General features: G+C 47.5%; 1 protein-coding gene across 1 annotated transcript; it reads left to right on the top strand.

Moving 5' to 3' along the window:
• The first annotated feature begins 3,265 nt into the window (after window positions 1-3,265).
• On the top strand, window positions 3,266-10,011 carry CLEC3B (C-type lectin domain family 3 member B). The gene is made up of 3 exons (XM_068204406.1): window positions 3,266-3,510; window positions 8,088-8,186; window positions 9,525-10,011. The coding sequence occupies exons 1-3, from the start codon at window positions 3,402-3,404 to the stop codon at window positions 9,923-9,925; spliced, it is 609 nt and encodes a 202-aa protein (XP_068060507.1). The 5' UTR covers window positions 3,266-3,401; the 3' UTR covers window positions 9,926-10,011.
• Window positions 10,012-15,529: the final 5,518 nt, after the last annotated feature.

Raw genomic sequence — 15,529 nt, 5'->3', positions numbered from 1 at the left:
CCTAAAGTTGATGCTGGGGATAACATTTTGGCAAAATCCTTGGTTTTCCCCATCATTGTCCTTATGAAAACTGCCATTTCCTGAACTGTTACTGCATTTCTTCTCGATTGGTCTCCAAAACAATGATCCATAGATTTGGCTCTCTCCATTTTAACCTGTTCCAATGTTTATGCTGGTGGAAGTCAGGAACTATGCCAGCACGAGTTCAGGCAGTGGCTAATGAATATCAGAGATTTTCTTGTGCTAGCCTCGCTTCCTCACAGAGCATTTGTTGCTTTCCACTGCTGTTTCTCTCCCGTTCCCCACTGACACATAGATCCTACCCTTGCAGAGTGGATGTCACCAAATCACAGAATATTCCGAGCTGGAAAGGACCCACAAGGATCATCAAGTCTGGCTCTTAAGTGAACGGCCTGTACAGGGACTGAACTCTCAACCCTGGCATTTTTAGCACCAGGCTCTAATGCACTGAGCTAATCTCAAGGGAGCAGAGGTATGAACCCTAATGTGCTGCCGCAGTCATGGATCCAGCCCCCAAGCTGCAGGGCCCTGCAAGTAAAGATGCTTTGGGGCCTCCCCTTTGCTTTCCTGCTGTCGGTGCTGGTGGGGGAGGCAGGAGCCTTCCCAGAGGAGAAGCTTCAGGCAAAGAGCTGGCATCATTCAGCATTGGGGTGGCCTGCCTTTGAATTGGTGACTTAGCACTGAAAGTCCAGGTCTGGTAATTGCTGATCTTGATAATAACCGTGTGAATACTGTTACCCAGTCCCTTGCACTTTCCAGCCATTGTGCAGCAGCACTGCCTCATATCTTGGCTTCGCCATACCTGCTCTTTTCCTAGGAGCCAAAGCAAAATAGCCTCTGATCTTGCTGCCCATTTCCTTGCCTAGCTGGGGACAAAATCACAGGTCTGCATTGCTGCCAGGAGCATCCAGCTTCCTTTCATGGGCTTATTCCAACTACTGTTTTGCTAACTGAAAGCATTCCAAATTCAGCATCCCAGCCTACTTACTGGGTTTCCCAGAGCCACAAAAACTTTTCTGTCTGCTTCCCTGCGGCCCTGGAATGGTTTCCATAAGCATAGGTTCTTCTGCTCTCTTTTTTTCATCTCAAACCAGTTACCTTGCAATTAACAGGAGCTGCTCTCTCTAACCAGGAGACTGGGCTTGAAACCAGGGAGTGAAGCGCTTTTTCTGAGAAGTAAAATCCATAATTGCACAGCTGTTAAAAATCATGGACAAAACCTTGGTTTCTTGGCATAATTTTAGTATTTTGCTGATGACTTCCAGTTCTATTAGTTCATCTAATAAAAAGGATTACCTCTACTCACTTCCCACACCTCTCTTACATAAGAAGCGTGAATCATCGGGATCTCAAAAGCAAAGGATGACCATTGAGAGCCCCATTATTTAACTGGAACCTCTGGCTTCAGCAGGAGCTTGGGCAGGGGATGGCTGTTCCCTGAAGCATCCTCGTGCTGGATCCAATGCAGCAACACTTCCACTTGCCCCCATCTGGATGGGCCAGGGTTTATGAGCTTTTGTAATGTCAAGGATTTTTATTTTCAGTCTACACTGGACAGAACTGGGGCAAAGCCCCCTGTGGATAGTGTTACAGCTGGAGACAAGTGTTTTGAGTCTACTTGTTTTAATTTTTCTCATTTTTCAAGAAAAATGATGGTGGCATCCAGCACAGGACCTGCTGGATGGTACAGGGAGGGGTCTCTTTGGTGCAGACCTGTTCTTCAGGGAGTAATGGAAAGCCACCCTGCTCTTCTTGTTTGATCTGGGCAATACTCTGGTTGGTCCCAGATTGGAAATCTGAGGTTAGGAATTGCTGTCAGACTCCACACCACAGCAATCTGTTTCATGGCCAGCAGTAAAGGGAGCGTTTTGGTTTTTTTCTCCAGCTTGGCAGCACATGAATCAAAGCAAAGGCAGGCAAGCGTATCTGTAGCCAAGGAAAACTGGGAGGTACTGAGTTACCTACCAAAAGTACTTTGGAGTTTAAAGGAAAGGAAACATGTATGTGTATGTAGGTGTCTGGCATCTCTTGGGCTCCATCCATCCCATTTGGGGATAGTCCAGGCAGGAGAACGGTAAATCCCCAAAATATGTATTTTCCTGTTTAAATTTGGGTGAGGGTTGGTGCATGTGATAGAGAGCAGCAGAAATCCAACTGTTCCTCCTATGCTTCAAAAACTTGGACTGCAAGAGCGCTCTCTGTTCAGGTAGGAAGGACATCAGGGCAGGATTTTCCTTATTCAGCAGAAGTGTAAGGCAGGGTAACACCGTGGTTGCCAAACTAACTCAATGGCAGCTCTTTTTCCAGCCACATCCCTGGTTATCTCAGACCTTTTATGCTCCTACAGCTACAGAGGTTCACATTGTTCTGGGTGGCAACTTGCCTTAAAATATCAGAAAAGTTTGAAGGTTAATGGCTGATGTCTGTAGCACTTTGTTCTCCAAAATGCTTAACCCTCCTCTCCTCCCTCCACATTAATTTCCTGTAACTTGTTCAAACTGCTGCTGTTCCTGCTGTGGGAAGGACTTACCTGCCTGTGCTGCAGCTGCTGAACAATCACACCACCCAAAAAACCAGGCAGTAGTGTCGGTTTAGGCTGCAGAGCTGCTCAGCACAGCCCAGCTGGTCCGAGAAGTCAGGCTGGGAACCTGCAAAGGGGCCTCGGGCAGGATGGCTTTGTGGAACATGTGCCCCTGATCCCAAGTCCCACTGGAGATCCCATGGAGAAGCAATGCTAGCGGGACGACCCTACCAAAGCCACAGCGGGACTGCTTTTTAGAGGGGTAAGAGCCACCCTACCCTCAGCAAGGGACCAGGGTGCTCAGTCCCCCCAGGCGCTCCCTCCGCCTGTGCTGGTGCCGGCGCAGCGCTTAGGGGCATCGCTGCTGAGGGGCGGGGGACAGGCGGCCGCTCTCTGCTCCCTCGGCCGCCCAAGCGCTCTGGCACACCTGGCGCTGCTGTTGCCATCGCTGACGCGCCAGATCAAACTCGTGGCGTTGTGCTGAACGCCACAGGAAACCGCTCCAGCTACACTCCCAGCCTTTCCTTATGTTTAGCTTAGCAGACTGACGGTACATTCATTCGCGCCCCCCCCCCCCACCCTTTGGTTTTTTTTTTTTTTTTTTTGGTAGGTGTTTTGTGTTTTGTTTTGTTTTGTTTCTTTTTAAGACGAACAAGCGGCGTGCTAAGAGCTGCAACCCCTCTGGGAGGTTTTCAGCCTTGGCCGGGGCCGTCTGAGCCCCCCCGGGGCCGGGAGGCTGCGCTGGCCCGGGCTCAGCGGGAGGCTTTTCTGGGACAGCCATTCCTGACTCCAGCCGGTGTCCGGGCGGCGGTGTGAGGGCAGAGCCGCTGCAGCTCCGCTCGGACCGGACGGCAGCGGCATGGCGCTCCGGGGAGCCTGCCTCCTCCTCTGCCTCCTCTCCCTCGCCCAGGTCGCCGACCAGCAGAACGGCAAAGCCCGGCAAAAAACGGCGGCGGCTTCCAAGAAAGGTAAGGTTAGCGGCAGCTTCTTTGCAAGGAAGACTTGCAGGGCTTTTGGGGGCTGCAATCAGCCCACTCGTCTGGGCATTTAACAGTGCTTTAGTGAAACTTCATAAAAAACATCGAAAAACCGAGTAAAGCGTCTTCCTCCTTCCCTCCTCCGTGGGAATGATTGTGCATCTCTTTTGTAAAATAGTGAGGGTATTGAAACGGTTTTGGTGGGTTCCTACCTTGAATAAATTTGATGGGACAGCTTAGTCTGAATTTCAGAGGAAACGTGTTTTCCGTGTTTCCTCTAAGGTTCATCCCAAGCTTTTCCTCTAATAAACTCTCCCTTTCTATAAACCTCCTCACCCTTTCTCATTCATTTTTCAGCAGCAAGTAAGTGGCAGATGATAGACAATTTTGGAGATAAGAGCAGGCAGAAAATACCCAAGCCTTTGAGCATCAACAGGGCTCTTCATTTAAAACTGGTAGCCTGGGGTGTATTTCACACCGGACACGAGCTCTGACTACTCAGGCTTGCCAGACAGCAGGGCACACACGAAGGTGCCTGGGTTCTCTATTCCCTAGTGGGTTTGTTTCTCCTTTTCTTCTCCTGCTTTCGTCCTGTCCCATCCTTGACTCAGTGCACATTAAGTGCAGGAGAAGGCAGATGAGGTGAGGAAGCAGCAAGTGAGCTTGCCTGCCTGCCTGATGTGTCTGACCGCAGCTGTGCGGGCTTGGACTGCTCCTGGCAGGCGCTTTCCTGCTTGGAACGAAGTGGGGAGCAAGGAAGAAGCATCCCTGGAATTCACTTGGCCAGGCTGTTGTATACACTCACCCAGTAGCTATTTTTGTCAGATTCCATCCTTGAGAAATTTCTGCCTTTTCTCCCATTAGATCTTTCTATGAATTCATAAACTGAGCTGCTTATTCCACATCTTATTCTGCAGGATATGGAATAACAGAGAAAACAGTCTGACGGTTTTCCAGAGCAAAAAATACCCCTTAGGCTCATATAGGGCACATGCATACATTGCACTCACTGGAGGTACCAGAGAGAGACATTTCTTAAAGAAATCCTATGTTTCTCTAGGTGTCATTGCAACTGCTTTTGTAATCAATTAGTGACAAGAAGGTGGGAGAAAAATCACCTCTTTGACAGGAAAATTTGGCTCTGATTTAAAAACTTTTGAGGGGGGTGTCCTGAAAATCAAGCCATCTAGGCCAGCTGGTGGCATGTTTTAGTCAGGATTTCTTTTCAAAGGAGAGGTCATATTTTTTTGTGGAGAAAAGGGAAAAACCCAGCAACTTGGCATTTTCTGATGACTCCCATCCAGTCCCATAGGGGATCAACTGTCCTGCCTTTACTGGAAAATTTCAGTATTTCTTGGTTAATATTTTTCAGATTTTTACCAATGCCAGAGGGTAGGAAAAGAGGGAGAAAAATGCTAAAAATCCCCTATGAAGCTCCTCTTTGCCTCTACATCCAAGCCTGCCTGCCCAGCCACCACAGGGGCCAGGGCTCAGACACTTCTGTTCTGAACAATGGCAGGATGGCCCCATCTCATCTTCATCCAGGCATCTATCCCTGAACTTTGCCTGGGAGGGTCAGGAAGAGCAAAGCCACTGGAGGATTGGGGTGTTTAGCTGGATTTTTTTTTTTAATCTATGCAACCAAACCACAAACATTAGAAAAGAAAGCACTGGTTTAAGCCAAGCTTTTTATGTTGTACTTTTTTAAAAAAAAATTCTTTTTTTATTTTTTTTTTGTAATTATTGCTTATGTTTGGATCTGCTTCAGAATGAAAGATGATGCTATTTCAATATTGAAAAGCCGAACCACAGTATTTAGAAAATGCTAAGACAGCACATTCACTTTGCCTGCTGTTGTGGTTTTGCCCCTCAAAGTACTCCCCAGTTATTGTTCCAAATGCAGTAGCTCAGCAAACTCTCCCTGAGCCCAAATGTCTTGGGGTATGGATGGGATTTGCCCTAGTCTGTTAGCTCTGGAGGTCTCATCCAAAAAAATGCCCAGGGAAGGCAGGCACTGGCATCCCTGCCTGGGCAGCTTTGACACACCATGCCTTGAGGGTGCAGGCATCAGCCCCAGGGGAGGTCCCGTTCCTCACAGATGGTGGGGTGCTGGGATCATGGAAGGGAGCATCTTTGCATAGTTCTCACATGTATTTCTAAGGTAACTGGAGACAGAAGTGAGAGTCTGGATGCTTCATTCAGTGGGTAGGGAGTAATTTGGGCTTCTTGCCTAATGCCACCTACTACCCAAAATTTCATAGTATTCTTGTCTGGGTGCTCTTCCCTGAAAATGCCTGTGAACATTTACACTGCTGTAAATCCAGTGGATATGTTCAGTCTCCTCCTTTGATCCAGGGACAGACTGCAATATGAGACCTGACTGTTCCACTTCTACCTTTGAAGAAATGCCTGGTGTTGGAAGAAATACTGGTGGCCAGAGAACTTTGATGACAGACATTGTGAACCAGAGCAATACTCATTCTTCTGAGGGACAGAAAGCTGTTTGGATCTCCAGGCAAAGCTAAGAAACATATATAAATATCCAAATTTCATACAGGAATCATTAAGACATTAAAATTAAGTACAGAGGGATTTTTATGTTATTTGGCATATAATCAGAATGGGTGAGAGTTCCCATTTGCAGCTTTAAATACATTCCTGGCCAGGGTTTCAAACCAACAGGCTATTTTGACCCACAGTTCTGTGAGTTTCCTTTTGATCTTGCCTCTGCCCATGCTTAATCCTGCTTAATCACGGTCCTGCACAGGGACCCACTCCAGCTCCCACGGGATCACCAGTATGCTGGCTTCCATCACAGAAAACCCAGACTGTAAAAAGGCTTGATCCCAGGCTTCAGGAGGTGAGCCTTGAGGAAATGACAGCGCTGAGACAAAAACCCGTGGCAATAAAACAGCACAATGTCTGTTGATGTAGCCGTGGTCCTCACTTTATAGCTGAAGGGTGAGTCAGCCAGTCCTGGCTCTCTGTGAAATATCCCAGTGAATGCAGTGCTGTAGGAACATCTTGTGGCCCAGGATTTGGAAATGAGGTACTGGAAAGGGACAGGCCTCTTAGGTAGTTACCAAGGAGACATGTCACCTTTCATGGCAGGGATCCTCAAGGTGGGAACCCACCAGCAAACCCAGCTGGAACACTGTAAGGAGTTCTTAGCAAGACTCATTAGCAGTGTCCTGCTATGGCCTTTGGATGTTACTTAAACCTTAGAACATTTGTTCTGCTGCAAGACAGGCTTGCATGGGAAAAAAACCCCATGATTAATTAGCCATTTCCCACAAAGTGTTTTCATCAAAGGCAGCAAAATAATATCTAGTGCCTCAGTGTTAAGTGAATCCATTAAAGTTAATTGAGCAATGAGTAAAGCTGCTTAATGCTCTCCTCCTGATGTGTCTGGATTTTCATATTCGTGGCACCATGTAATCTTGGGTTGGTGGTTTTGATCTGCACCCAGGCTGCTTCCCTACTTGCCTGCCTTGGTGCCTCAAGGAAGCTCCTCCTACTGCATTCATGGGCAAACTGTCCCCTTTCACTCCAGGAGAACTACTAGACGCATACAAGTGCCTCAATGTCCAATCTCCCACCACCTTCAAGGTGCAAATGGTCCCTTTGCTCCTGTCTTGGAGAAGTCCAAGTACTGATTAATAACTGGTTGGAGCTGTTGCAGAAGCAGCACACATAGCAAGATGTAGGCTTTAAGAGCCAGCTCTCCAGCTAAAGAGGTGTCTTCTCACAGCAGGACAGCAGCTCTGGACCGTGTTTGGGTACCTACACTGGGGGTGATGAAGGTAGAGATGGGGCAGAGGCAGCTGTGATGGTCCAAAGGATGGTGTGGTTGGTGGGCAGAGGCTGGGGCTGGTGTTGCAGAAGCAGATCTAGTGGAGGTAGGATCTGCAGCCCTTCCAGGCATCAGCCTGGTGAGCAAAGTGCTTTCCTACCAACCCACCAGTGACACCAGACAAGAGGTGGGTGCAGCCAGGAGTGCACACAGAGAACATCATGTGTTAAGATGTTTAAGGGAAGCCAGGAGGGTGTGCTGTGAATAGAGAGAGAGCATGTTTTTGAAAAAATAAATTCTGTTCATCATTAGCTTCAAGTTGCCCACAAAACATCTGTGTGTGTCAGGACTTCTGTTCAGGTGGGGTGTCATCCTGCATTTTGGGAGCTCGACCCCAATGCAGCACCACCCTTGATGACTGCTCTACACAGGGGCTCCAGAGACAAGCCTGCATGTTGCAGTGCTCATGCATGTGATCTCTTCCCCAGCACTGCCAACCCAAAGGATGACCCCTGCAGCTGGAAGACTCATGGGGTCCACAGTCCCAAAACCTGAACCAAGAAAACAAGGTTGTTACTGATAGTGGAACCAGGCTGGCAAGCAAACACGCCCTCTGATGGATGTGCAAGGGGACACAGGTGCTGACTTAGTGGATTCCTTTTGTTTATCCTCCTCTGAGGGCAAAGAAACATGGAGTTTTGATGATAGGAACAGATTTGGTTTCCTCCCCGGGATACAACTAATATTTGTGCTCCTTCTTTGATTTCTCCAACAGATGGTGTGAGCCTCAAAATGTTTGAAGACCTGAAGGCCATGATTGACAACATCTCTCAGGAGGTTGCTCTACTGAAGGAAAAACAAGCACTCCAGACAGGTAAAGGGCTTGCTGAAGAACACACAACTTTTACTTTGAGAGAGGTCATAATGCAGCTCATAATGTGGCTGCAATTGCTGCACGTCTTGATGAAAGATGCCCAAGCACCCCACAGCAACAAGCCTACCATGGGGAGAGAGGTTGGGGGATCTAAGCAGAGTGTGGGTCTCTGCAGTTCCTGCGGGCTTGTGAACCTCCTTGGGCAGTTAATGACAGGAGCTGTGCAGTGTGGGGCCCCCCTCTTTGTGTGCTTCCCATCTGGATATTCCTATGATGCTAAGCCAGATGTTCATTTTACTTTATTAGGTGGAGGGATGGGATTTGGATTAGTCTGTGCTTTAACCAAATGCAGTTTACTCTTTTGTCTGAACCCCAGTGAAATGGCAACCTGGTCTCATATGCACACCATGGTATTGCCCAGGGAACTGCGCTGCGGGTCAGTCCCGCTTCATTAAACATACACAGAGGACAGTCCCAAAATGTCCATCTTCCAGATGTGCTCCATAGTTATTCTGTGCAAACTTCACTGACATCAGTAGGAGTAGGATTTGCAAAACACGAAGCAGAAATTAGATGAAAATGCAAATTAAGGAGATTTTTCTCCTTAAAAGAAAATGAACACAAGCAAAATCAAGGCTTTAGTTCCAAGCTCACATTCATTGAGAAGTAATTGGTTTGGATATTAATCTGTGACTCTGATTAGGTATTGTTTGGCTACAGCACCCTGCACTCTTAAGGTTTAGAGCTTAAAGAAAAACAAAATAAATTTATATCCTTAAAACTAAAATCAGAGGCAAGTAGAAATTTCCTCTGAAGACCTCAAGCTATGCAAGCACGATGCTGCTGATCAAAGCTTATTAAAAGAGACTTTTTTTTTCATCTTGCATAATTAAGATGATTTAATTGGCATGCAGGCTTTTTCCCAAAACACTCCAACACCCGGCAATGCCCATTACCAACCGTATTTCCAACAAATTCATCACAGAAGGAGTATCATTGGCTGGGGAAGAACAAGGCCAGGGGAAAGAGCAGGAGGACCATGTTGTGCCTCTGCTCCAGCAGCAGCAGAGCCCAGAAGGGTGGCAGGGGCACCCTGGAATTCTGTTTCATCCAATGATTTGCAGAGGGAGAGGGCACATCCCTATGACTGTGTCCCACCCTGCATAGGAGAAAAAGGGGGCCTTGGAATCCTGTGCTGCTAAGGGTCACTGTGCAGCCTAAGAAATTAAATTTGCAGTTTGGTTGCTGCATTTGCTGCTGCTGCCTCTTCCTGGGCACCATTTTTAAACCAAATTCTCTTTCTATCTTTTTTATTCTGTTTGTGTGGTAACCTCTCAGTTTGCCTGAAAGGCACCAAAATTCATCTGAAATGCTTTCTGGCATTTTCGGAGACCAAGACATACCATGAGGCCAGTGAAAACTGCATCTCTCAGGGCGGCACACTCAGCACGCCCCAGAACGGGGAGGAGAACGATGCCCTCTACGACTACATGCGCAAGAGTGTCGGCTCGGAGGCTGAGATCTGGCTGGGCCTTAACGACATGGCCATGGAGGGCAAGTGGGTCGACATGACAGGCAGCCCCGTCCGCTACAAGAACTGGGAGACTGAAATCACCACCCAGCCTGACGGCGGCAAGCTGGAAAACTGTGCGGCTTTATCGGGGACCGCCAATGGCAAGTGGTTTGACAAGAGGTGCCGAGAGCAGCTGCCCTACGTCTGCCAGTTCATGATTGTGTAGCGGCAGGGCCTCCCCCCTGCTCTCCCAGCCCAGTCTCCACCCTGGGCAGCAGGATGATGAAGCTGTAGCTGTGTGTATGCCTCCACGTCCATCTGCACACCCACACGCACGTGTTCACTCAGTAGAGTCACCCTTTGCAAAGAGAGTCATCGCGGCTCGCTGTTGGGTTCTAGAGCCCTAGAGCATTTCCTTTGGCCACATCCAGCCCTGTTTGCAGCTGCACTGCTCTTCCTAAGGCACGATTTATAGATATATATTTTTTTACACAGGGAATGTGTTAGGACAGCTCAGTTTTTCCAGCAAAGAACCAATGCAGCAGTCCAGCCTGGCATACAGCTGCCTTGGCTGCCTCGGGCTGTCACTCTGGAGTGTCCTTTCCCATTTTGCTGAGCTTTCTTGGGACACCAGTATAGGCAGTTTCTGCTTTCTTCGCTTGTTTTGCTTCCCTATAAGCCCTGGCAGCAATTCGTGAGAATTCTGTGTTCCTCACAGTGTTCCACTTTAGTCTTGTGAGGATCAAGATCCTGTCTCAATGAGCAAAGAGAGCTGCTCCTGCTTTTCATTGAGAGATGCAATTGGGCTTATTTGGCAGGGTACCAGTGCTCAACCAGTTAAATTACATGTACGAATGAATCAGCAAGTTACAGGCATGTTGGTCCATTCTCACCAGCCAGAAGCCAGTTTCACTGACTTAAGTGGGGGAGCAAGACCCACTGCCAGATCCTTTGAAAAAACCCATCAAAAGCTTTATTTGTGCTGCGCTATCAAGGGGAAAGCAGCAGAGACTTGGAGCATAGTTCGTCAACATATTACTAGAAATAGATGTGTGTATTACATAAATAACATAAATGTAATACTCTTAGGAAGTATGTTGCTGTATAAAAATAACTATATATTGAAAACAAGCCCCAGGACAACTCACTCCAGCAGCTTTAGAAATGATCTGATCTGTTTACATGATGGGAATCCAGATGAACTAGTCCAATCTTTGCTGGTTCTCAGCAAACAAATCTGCTGAGCACTGTTTGTGCCAATATAGTCATGCCCAGCTGAAGATCTGACCTCAGTGATTTTTACTGAGAAAAGGTTTAAAGTAAAAAAACTAAACAAAACCAAAAATAAAACAAAACAAAGCAAAAAAAAAAAAAAACCAAAACCCAGCAATGGTGGGAAAGAAGTGCAGGTCACTCTGGCAGCTTAACAGAGCTTTTCTGGCTGTTGGCTAAAAGTTATCAGTGGTTCTTTTCAGTCCAGTGCTTGGTAATAACCCCTCCAGTTTGGGTCACACACCCTGCACTTCCAGGTTGGAGATGTCAAGACAGGATCCTGCCCGTAGGACAGGTATTGCAGTTTGCTGCTTTCTTTAAAAGCAGCATGGTGATAGGTCTTCCAAGCCATCAAGTCTGAGCCAAGCTGGAAACGCACACACACACACACAAATGCAGAGTACACGCTTCTGAGGATATCACTATTGCCAAACTCTCTGCTGTTCAAATGACTATAAAATAAAAATATCTCTATAGCTTGCTGAAGGAATGGAGTTGTGTCAATGTGATTGGAGTGCTTTCTTCTATTTGTCTTTCTCTTCAGAGCAGCTCCAGGGATATAGCTGAAGGCTGGAGATAACAAAGGCAGAGGGGAAGAGCAGGAAGTGAAAGCCTCCCACCCTGTGATACACTTTATAGGATTCTCCCCCTCCTGCCCCGTTATCATCCCAGTCACATGCCATACACAGGATACAGGCAGTGAATCCTTTTATAGGAAAATAAGATTTCCTTCCTTTTCTCCCTTGCTGCTGGGAAATTTCATTCTGAAATACAAGCTAGCCCAGAAGGAAGGTCCCTCCCTCAGCCCTGTTTGGCAGCAGTAGTGGTGCTGGGGGCGGTGACACCTCAGGTCCCAGCCTGGAGCCAGTTCTTCCCAGGCTGCCTCCCACTTCCTCCGCAATGAACAGGGCTGCAGTGGCACCAAGAGTCCCTCTCCTTCACCCACTGAGGTGGTGATGACTTCTCCCTCCTCCTCTCCAGCATCCCATGTAGGAGAGAAGACCATCCATGTAGAAGACAGTGTCTCACACTAGTCTGTGAAGTTTCAACTGCTGCAGGACTGCATGTGAAGTTAGGTCTCTTTTGCACAGCCCTTCAGTGAGCATTACTTTGGACCCTGCTCCTGATGTTTTCCAAGACTCTGCTGTAGGTCATGATTACCCCCTACAAGCCAGCTTGTCTCAATATAAATCCTCTAGTTCCTTTGGCAAATGTTCCCTCCATGTTTTGAGATACATGTGAAGGCAAAGCAGCAATGCTGGAAGTGTTGCTGGCTTTAATCCTGACTGGTCATAAACCACAAGGTCTTAAAATACAAATGTGTGGTCAGAGAAATAAACAGGGCTTTTATGGAAAGAGGAACAGTGTGAAAGCCTGCAATGCTGAGCTTCAAGGAAGTTGTGGGTGCTGGAGCTGGACCATCTTGGTATGGAGTGTGAATCTAAAAAACAGCCATGGAGGTGGATACCAAAGGATATTCCCAGAGAGGACAGGAAGAAGTCAGCCTGTCAAATCTAAAAAATAACAAGTCGCTCTCAGCAGATTTCTTGCTTGTATCTCTCTTGCTCTCTATTTTCACAAAGCTAAACTCCTGCCAGCACCATTTCTCATAGATGTTTGGTCTTCTGAAGCTGGGAGGAGCACAGGGAAGGATGGCTTTGCCCCTGCTGTACTTGTTGGATCCAGGATGACAAAACTGACCTTGTTGTTTCAGTGCTACATTTTTAAGTTTCCTGTTAGTCTTACAATTTTCTTACTGTACAATATGATCTACAACTTTTCTTTGAAAAGCCAAAGAGGAGGAACTTCTAGAATATTCATTATCCTTGCTTACCACAGCAATGTTATTTTATGTGTCCAACCCTGTATTTTGTGGTCACAGGGAAGGCCAGGATGGAGGGATTGAACGGGGAACAGCTGCTGGCTGCCTCCATAGGGAAACTGTCCTGAGCACATGTGGTCCATCTGCTGGGGGCCAGAACAAGCATCACTTTTTGGATCTTCCATTAAATCCTTTGGCACTCAAGCCAGAGTGGAACATCTGCTGTCCAAGAAGTGTGGTCTCAACCAAAGCCATGCAGACTAATGGAAAGAAACCTCAGCTCTTCCCTGAGGAAAAGGAAATGTGGAAGTGATCATGTCTGAAACAATGTATTATGATGCCTCCAATCCCTAATGAACCTCATGTTATTAAAAATAGAGGATGTTGTGTGAGACCTTGTGCCACTGGTGGCACTGCTCAGCTGCTTGTGGCTCTGTGACACAGCAGAGGAAAGATGAAATGTACATATATTTATATGAACAAAAGAATTAAGGTTACTGGGTGAGCCTACAGAAGGAGTTCCCTCAGCACTACGCCATCCACAGCTGACTTCAACAGAGCTGGAACCCCCCTGATGGCCCCCACCCCAATTCACCCTGGTCCGGAAGTTCAGGACCTGGTCCAGTCTTTGCCTGAAGGTCTGGGAAAAGACCCAGTGGTTCAGAGTGAAATGGTTAACCATGAAACAGGTAATGCCTTTCTGAAGGCTCTCAGCACAAGGGCCAGAACAGCACAGTATTCACACACCTCAGCAGCCAGGTTGCTTTTGGCTTCAGTCAGTGAAAGGGCTGGGTAGGCAAAGGTGGGTAAAATCTGGGAGTTGTGAGCCAAAAGCTTGTTTTGGGCCTTGGATGCTTCTGTGGGACTTGGTAGTCCTAACAAGAAACCCAACCCCACGCCTCTTCTGCTTGTGCATGCCCACCCAGGCTGGGTGCTACTCAGACCAGAGGTTCTCTCCACATGAGGTGCACCCTCTCCCTGTCATCCTTTGCAAGGAACAGTCCCTCAACACCTCTGCACCTGCCCAACACAAGGGAACAAACTTCCCACCTCTGTGGCTGCAGAATGAGACCACTGCTAGAATGAGCCTCAAAAGGGAAGGACCTCCTCTGTCCCTGAACCACTGAGTCTTGTGATTCCTGTCAGCTTTACTGTTTGCTTCTCTCCTGTGTAAGCACTGAACCCCATTGTCAATCTCTCCTTTGACAAATAAAATAAAAAGCTAAATTAAAGTTACATTTCTCAGAAGACACCATAGACAGGGAAGAAGCACAGATCTATGAGATTCAGCAAACGAGGCTAAACCAAAACACCCCTAAGATCATAAATATAAACCTGCTGGGGGCGGGGGGGTCACTAAACTAATGGAGAGCATAAAAATAAATTCCTTGGGGATAGATGACAGGATATCAAGCTATGGTGTACAAAACAAAACAAAACAAACAAAAAAAAAGATGGCTTATTGCTTTTGTATATAGAAGCACCCAGAGGGAGTCCAAAGGTAACAGTTGGGGACTGTTCTGAATATAGCTGAAAACAAATCACAACCATTTTAGCCTCACACCCAGCAGTCTCTCCACTCTGTCCTGTGCTGTGCAGACAGGTCAGTCTCTGCATCACCTCCCTGTGACTCTCCTGTCCTGCTGTGCTGGAGCCTGGGGCCAGCCGAGCTGGCAGCAGCCACAAGGCACCCCAGTGCCTGCAGCATCCATCCAGGAAGGAAAGAAACCCAAGAGGCTGTGCGGCCAAGAGGTGAGGCCAACTGCTGCTCACAGAATGTGGCTGCTCTCACCTCAGCCCTTTTAGAAAGCTGGCCCTGAGCCTGAGGCAGAGAACACAACCCCTGAGCTGCTTGCCAGCCTGGTAATGGAGAACATGTCTCAAGAAGCTGTGTTTAGAAAACACTGCTTGGGAAGCACAGCAGCTTGTAAAAGAAAATGCAGGAGGGGAAATAAAACCTAAAACCCCTACTGCTTTGCAGAAATGCCCCACGGACCGCTTGGTTTCCCACTGCAATGTCAGTAACTTCTATCACACCCATTAACAAGGATCCCAAAAGTGAGGTCTCTGACATTCAATAGTTTACCCTGTTTCTATGTTTCTCAGGACTAGTGAGGCCATATCTGGAGTGCCAGGTCAGTTTGTGGCTCCCCAGTACAGGAGGGACATGGACCTAGTGAAGTGAGTGCAGGGAAGTAGAATGGATTTGGGGAACTGTTGTGTGAGCAGAGAGCAAGAGATGAGACTGCCCAGTTTGGAGAAGAGAAGGCTCAGGGGATCTCAAAGCCATGGGCAGAAACTGAAATACAAGAAATTCTGCTTAAAGAGAACCCTTTTTCTCTCTGAGGGTAGTCAGACCCTGGCGTAAGTTGCTGAGAGAGGCTGTGAAGCCTTTATCCTTGGAGATACTCAAAGCCTGACTGGATATGTGGCCCTGGCCAATGGGACCTTGCTCTGAGCAGGAGGTACAATCTGGTGATCTCCAGAGGTCTCTGTTAACTTCTGTGCAAACACAGCCACTGATCAAGGGATCTTACCAACATAACTTAGTCCTCTTCTACAGTCACAGGAGAAAGACAGACATTTCAGGAGCAGGCAGCTGACCTCAGACACCTGATGGACGAGCTGTCATGTAAACGCCTTCCTACAGAAAAAGGTTAGCAAGAAAGCCAATTAAATAATCCCTTGTGGGAAGTGATTTCTACACTGTAGTGCTGCCAGAGCTCTAGATACTAA

Source organism: Anomalospiza imberbis, chromosome 1, assembly GCF_031753505.1.
Source record: "Anomalospiza imberbis isolate Cuckoo-Finch-1a 21T00152 chromosome 1, ASM3175350v1, whole genome shotgun sequence".
NCBI lineage: Eukaryota > Metazoa > Chordata > Aves > Passeriformes > Viduidae > Anomalospiza > Anomalospiza imberbis.
Note: the sequence above shows the minus strand (reverse complement) of the source record. Positions and strands in the feature narration are given on the sequence as shown.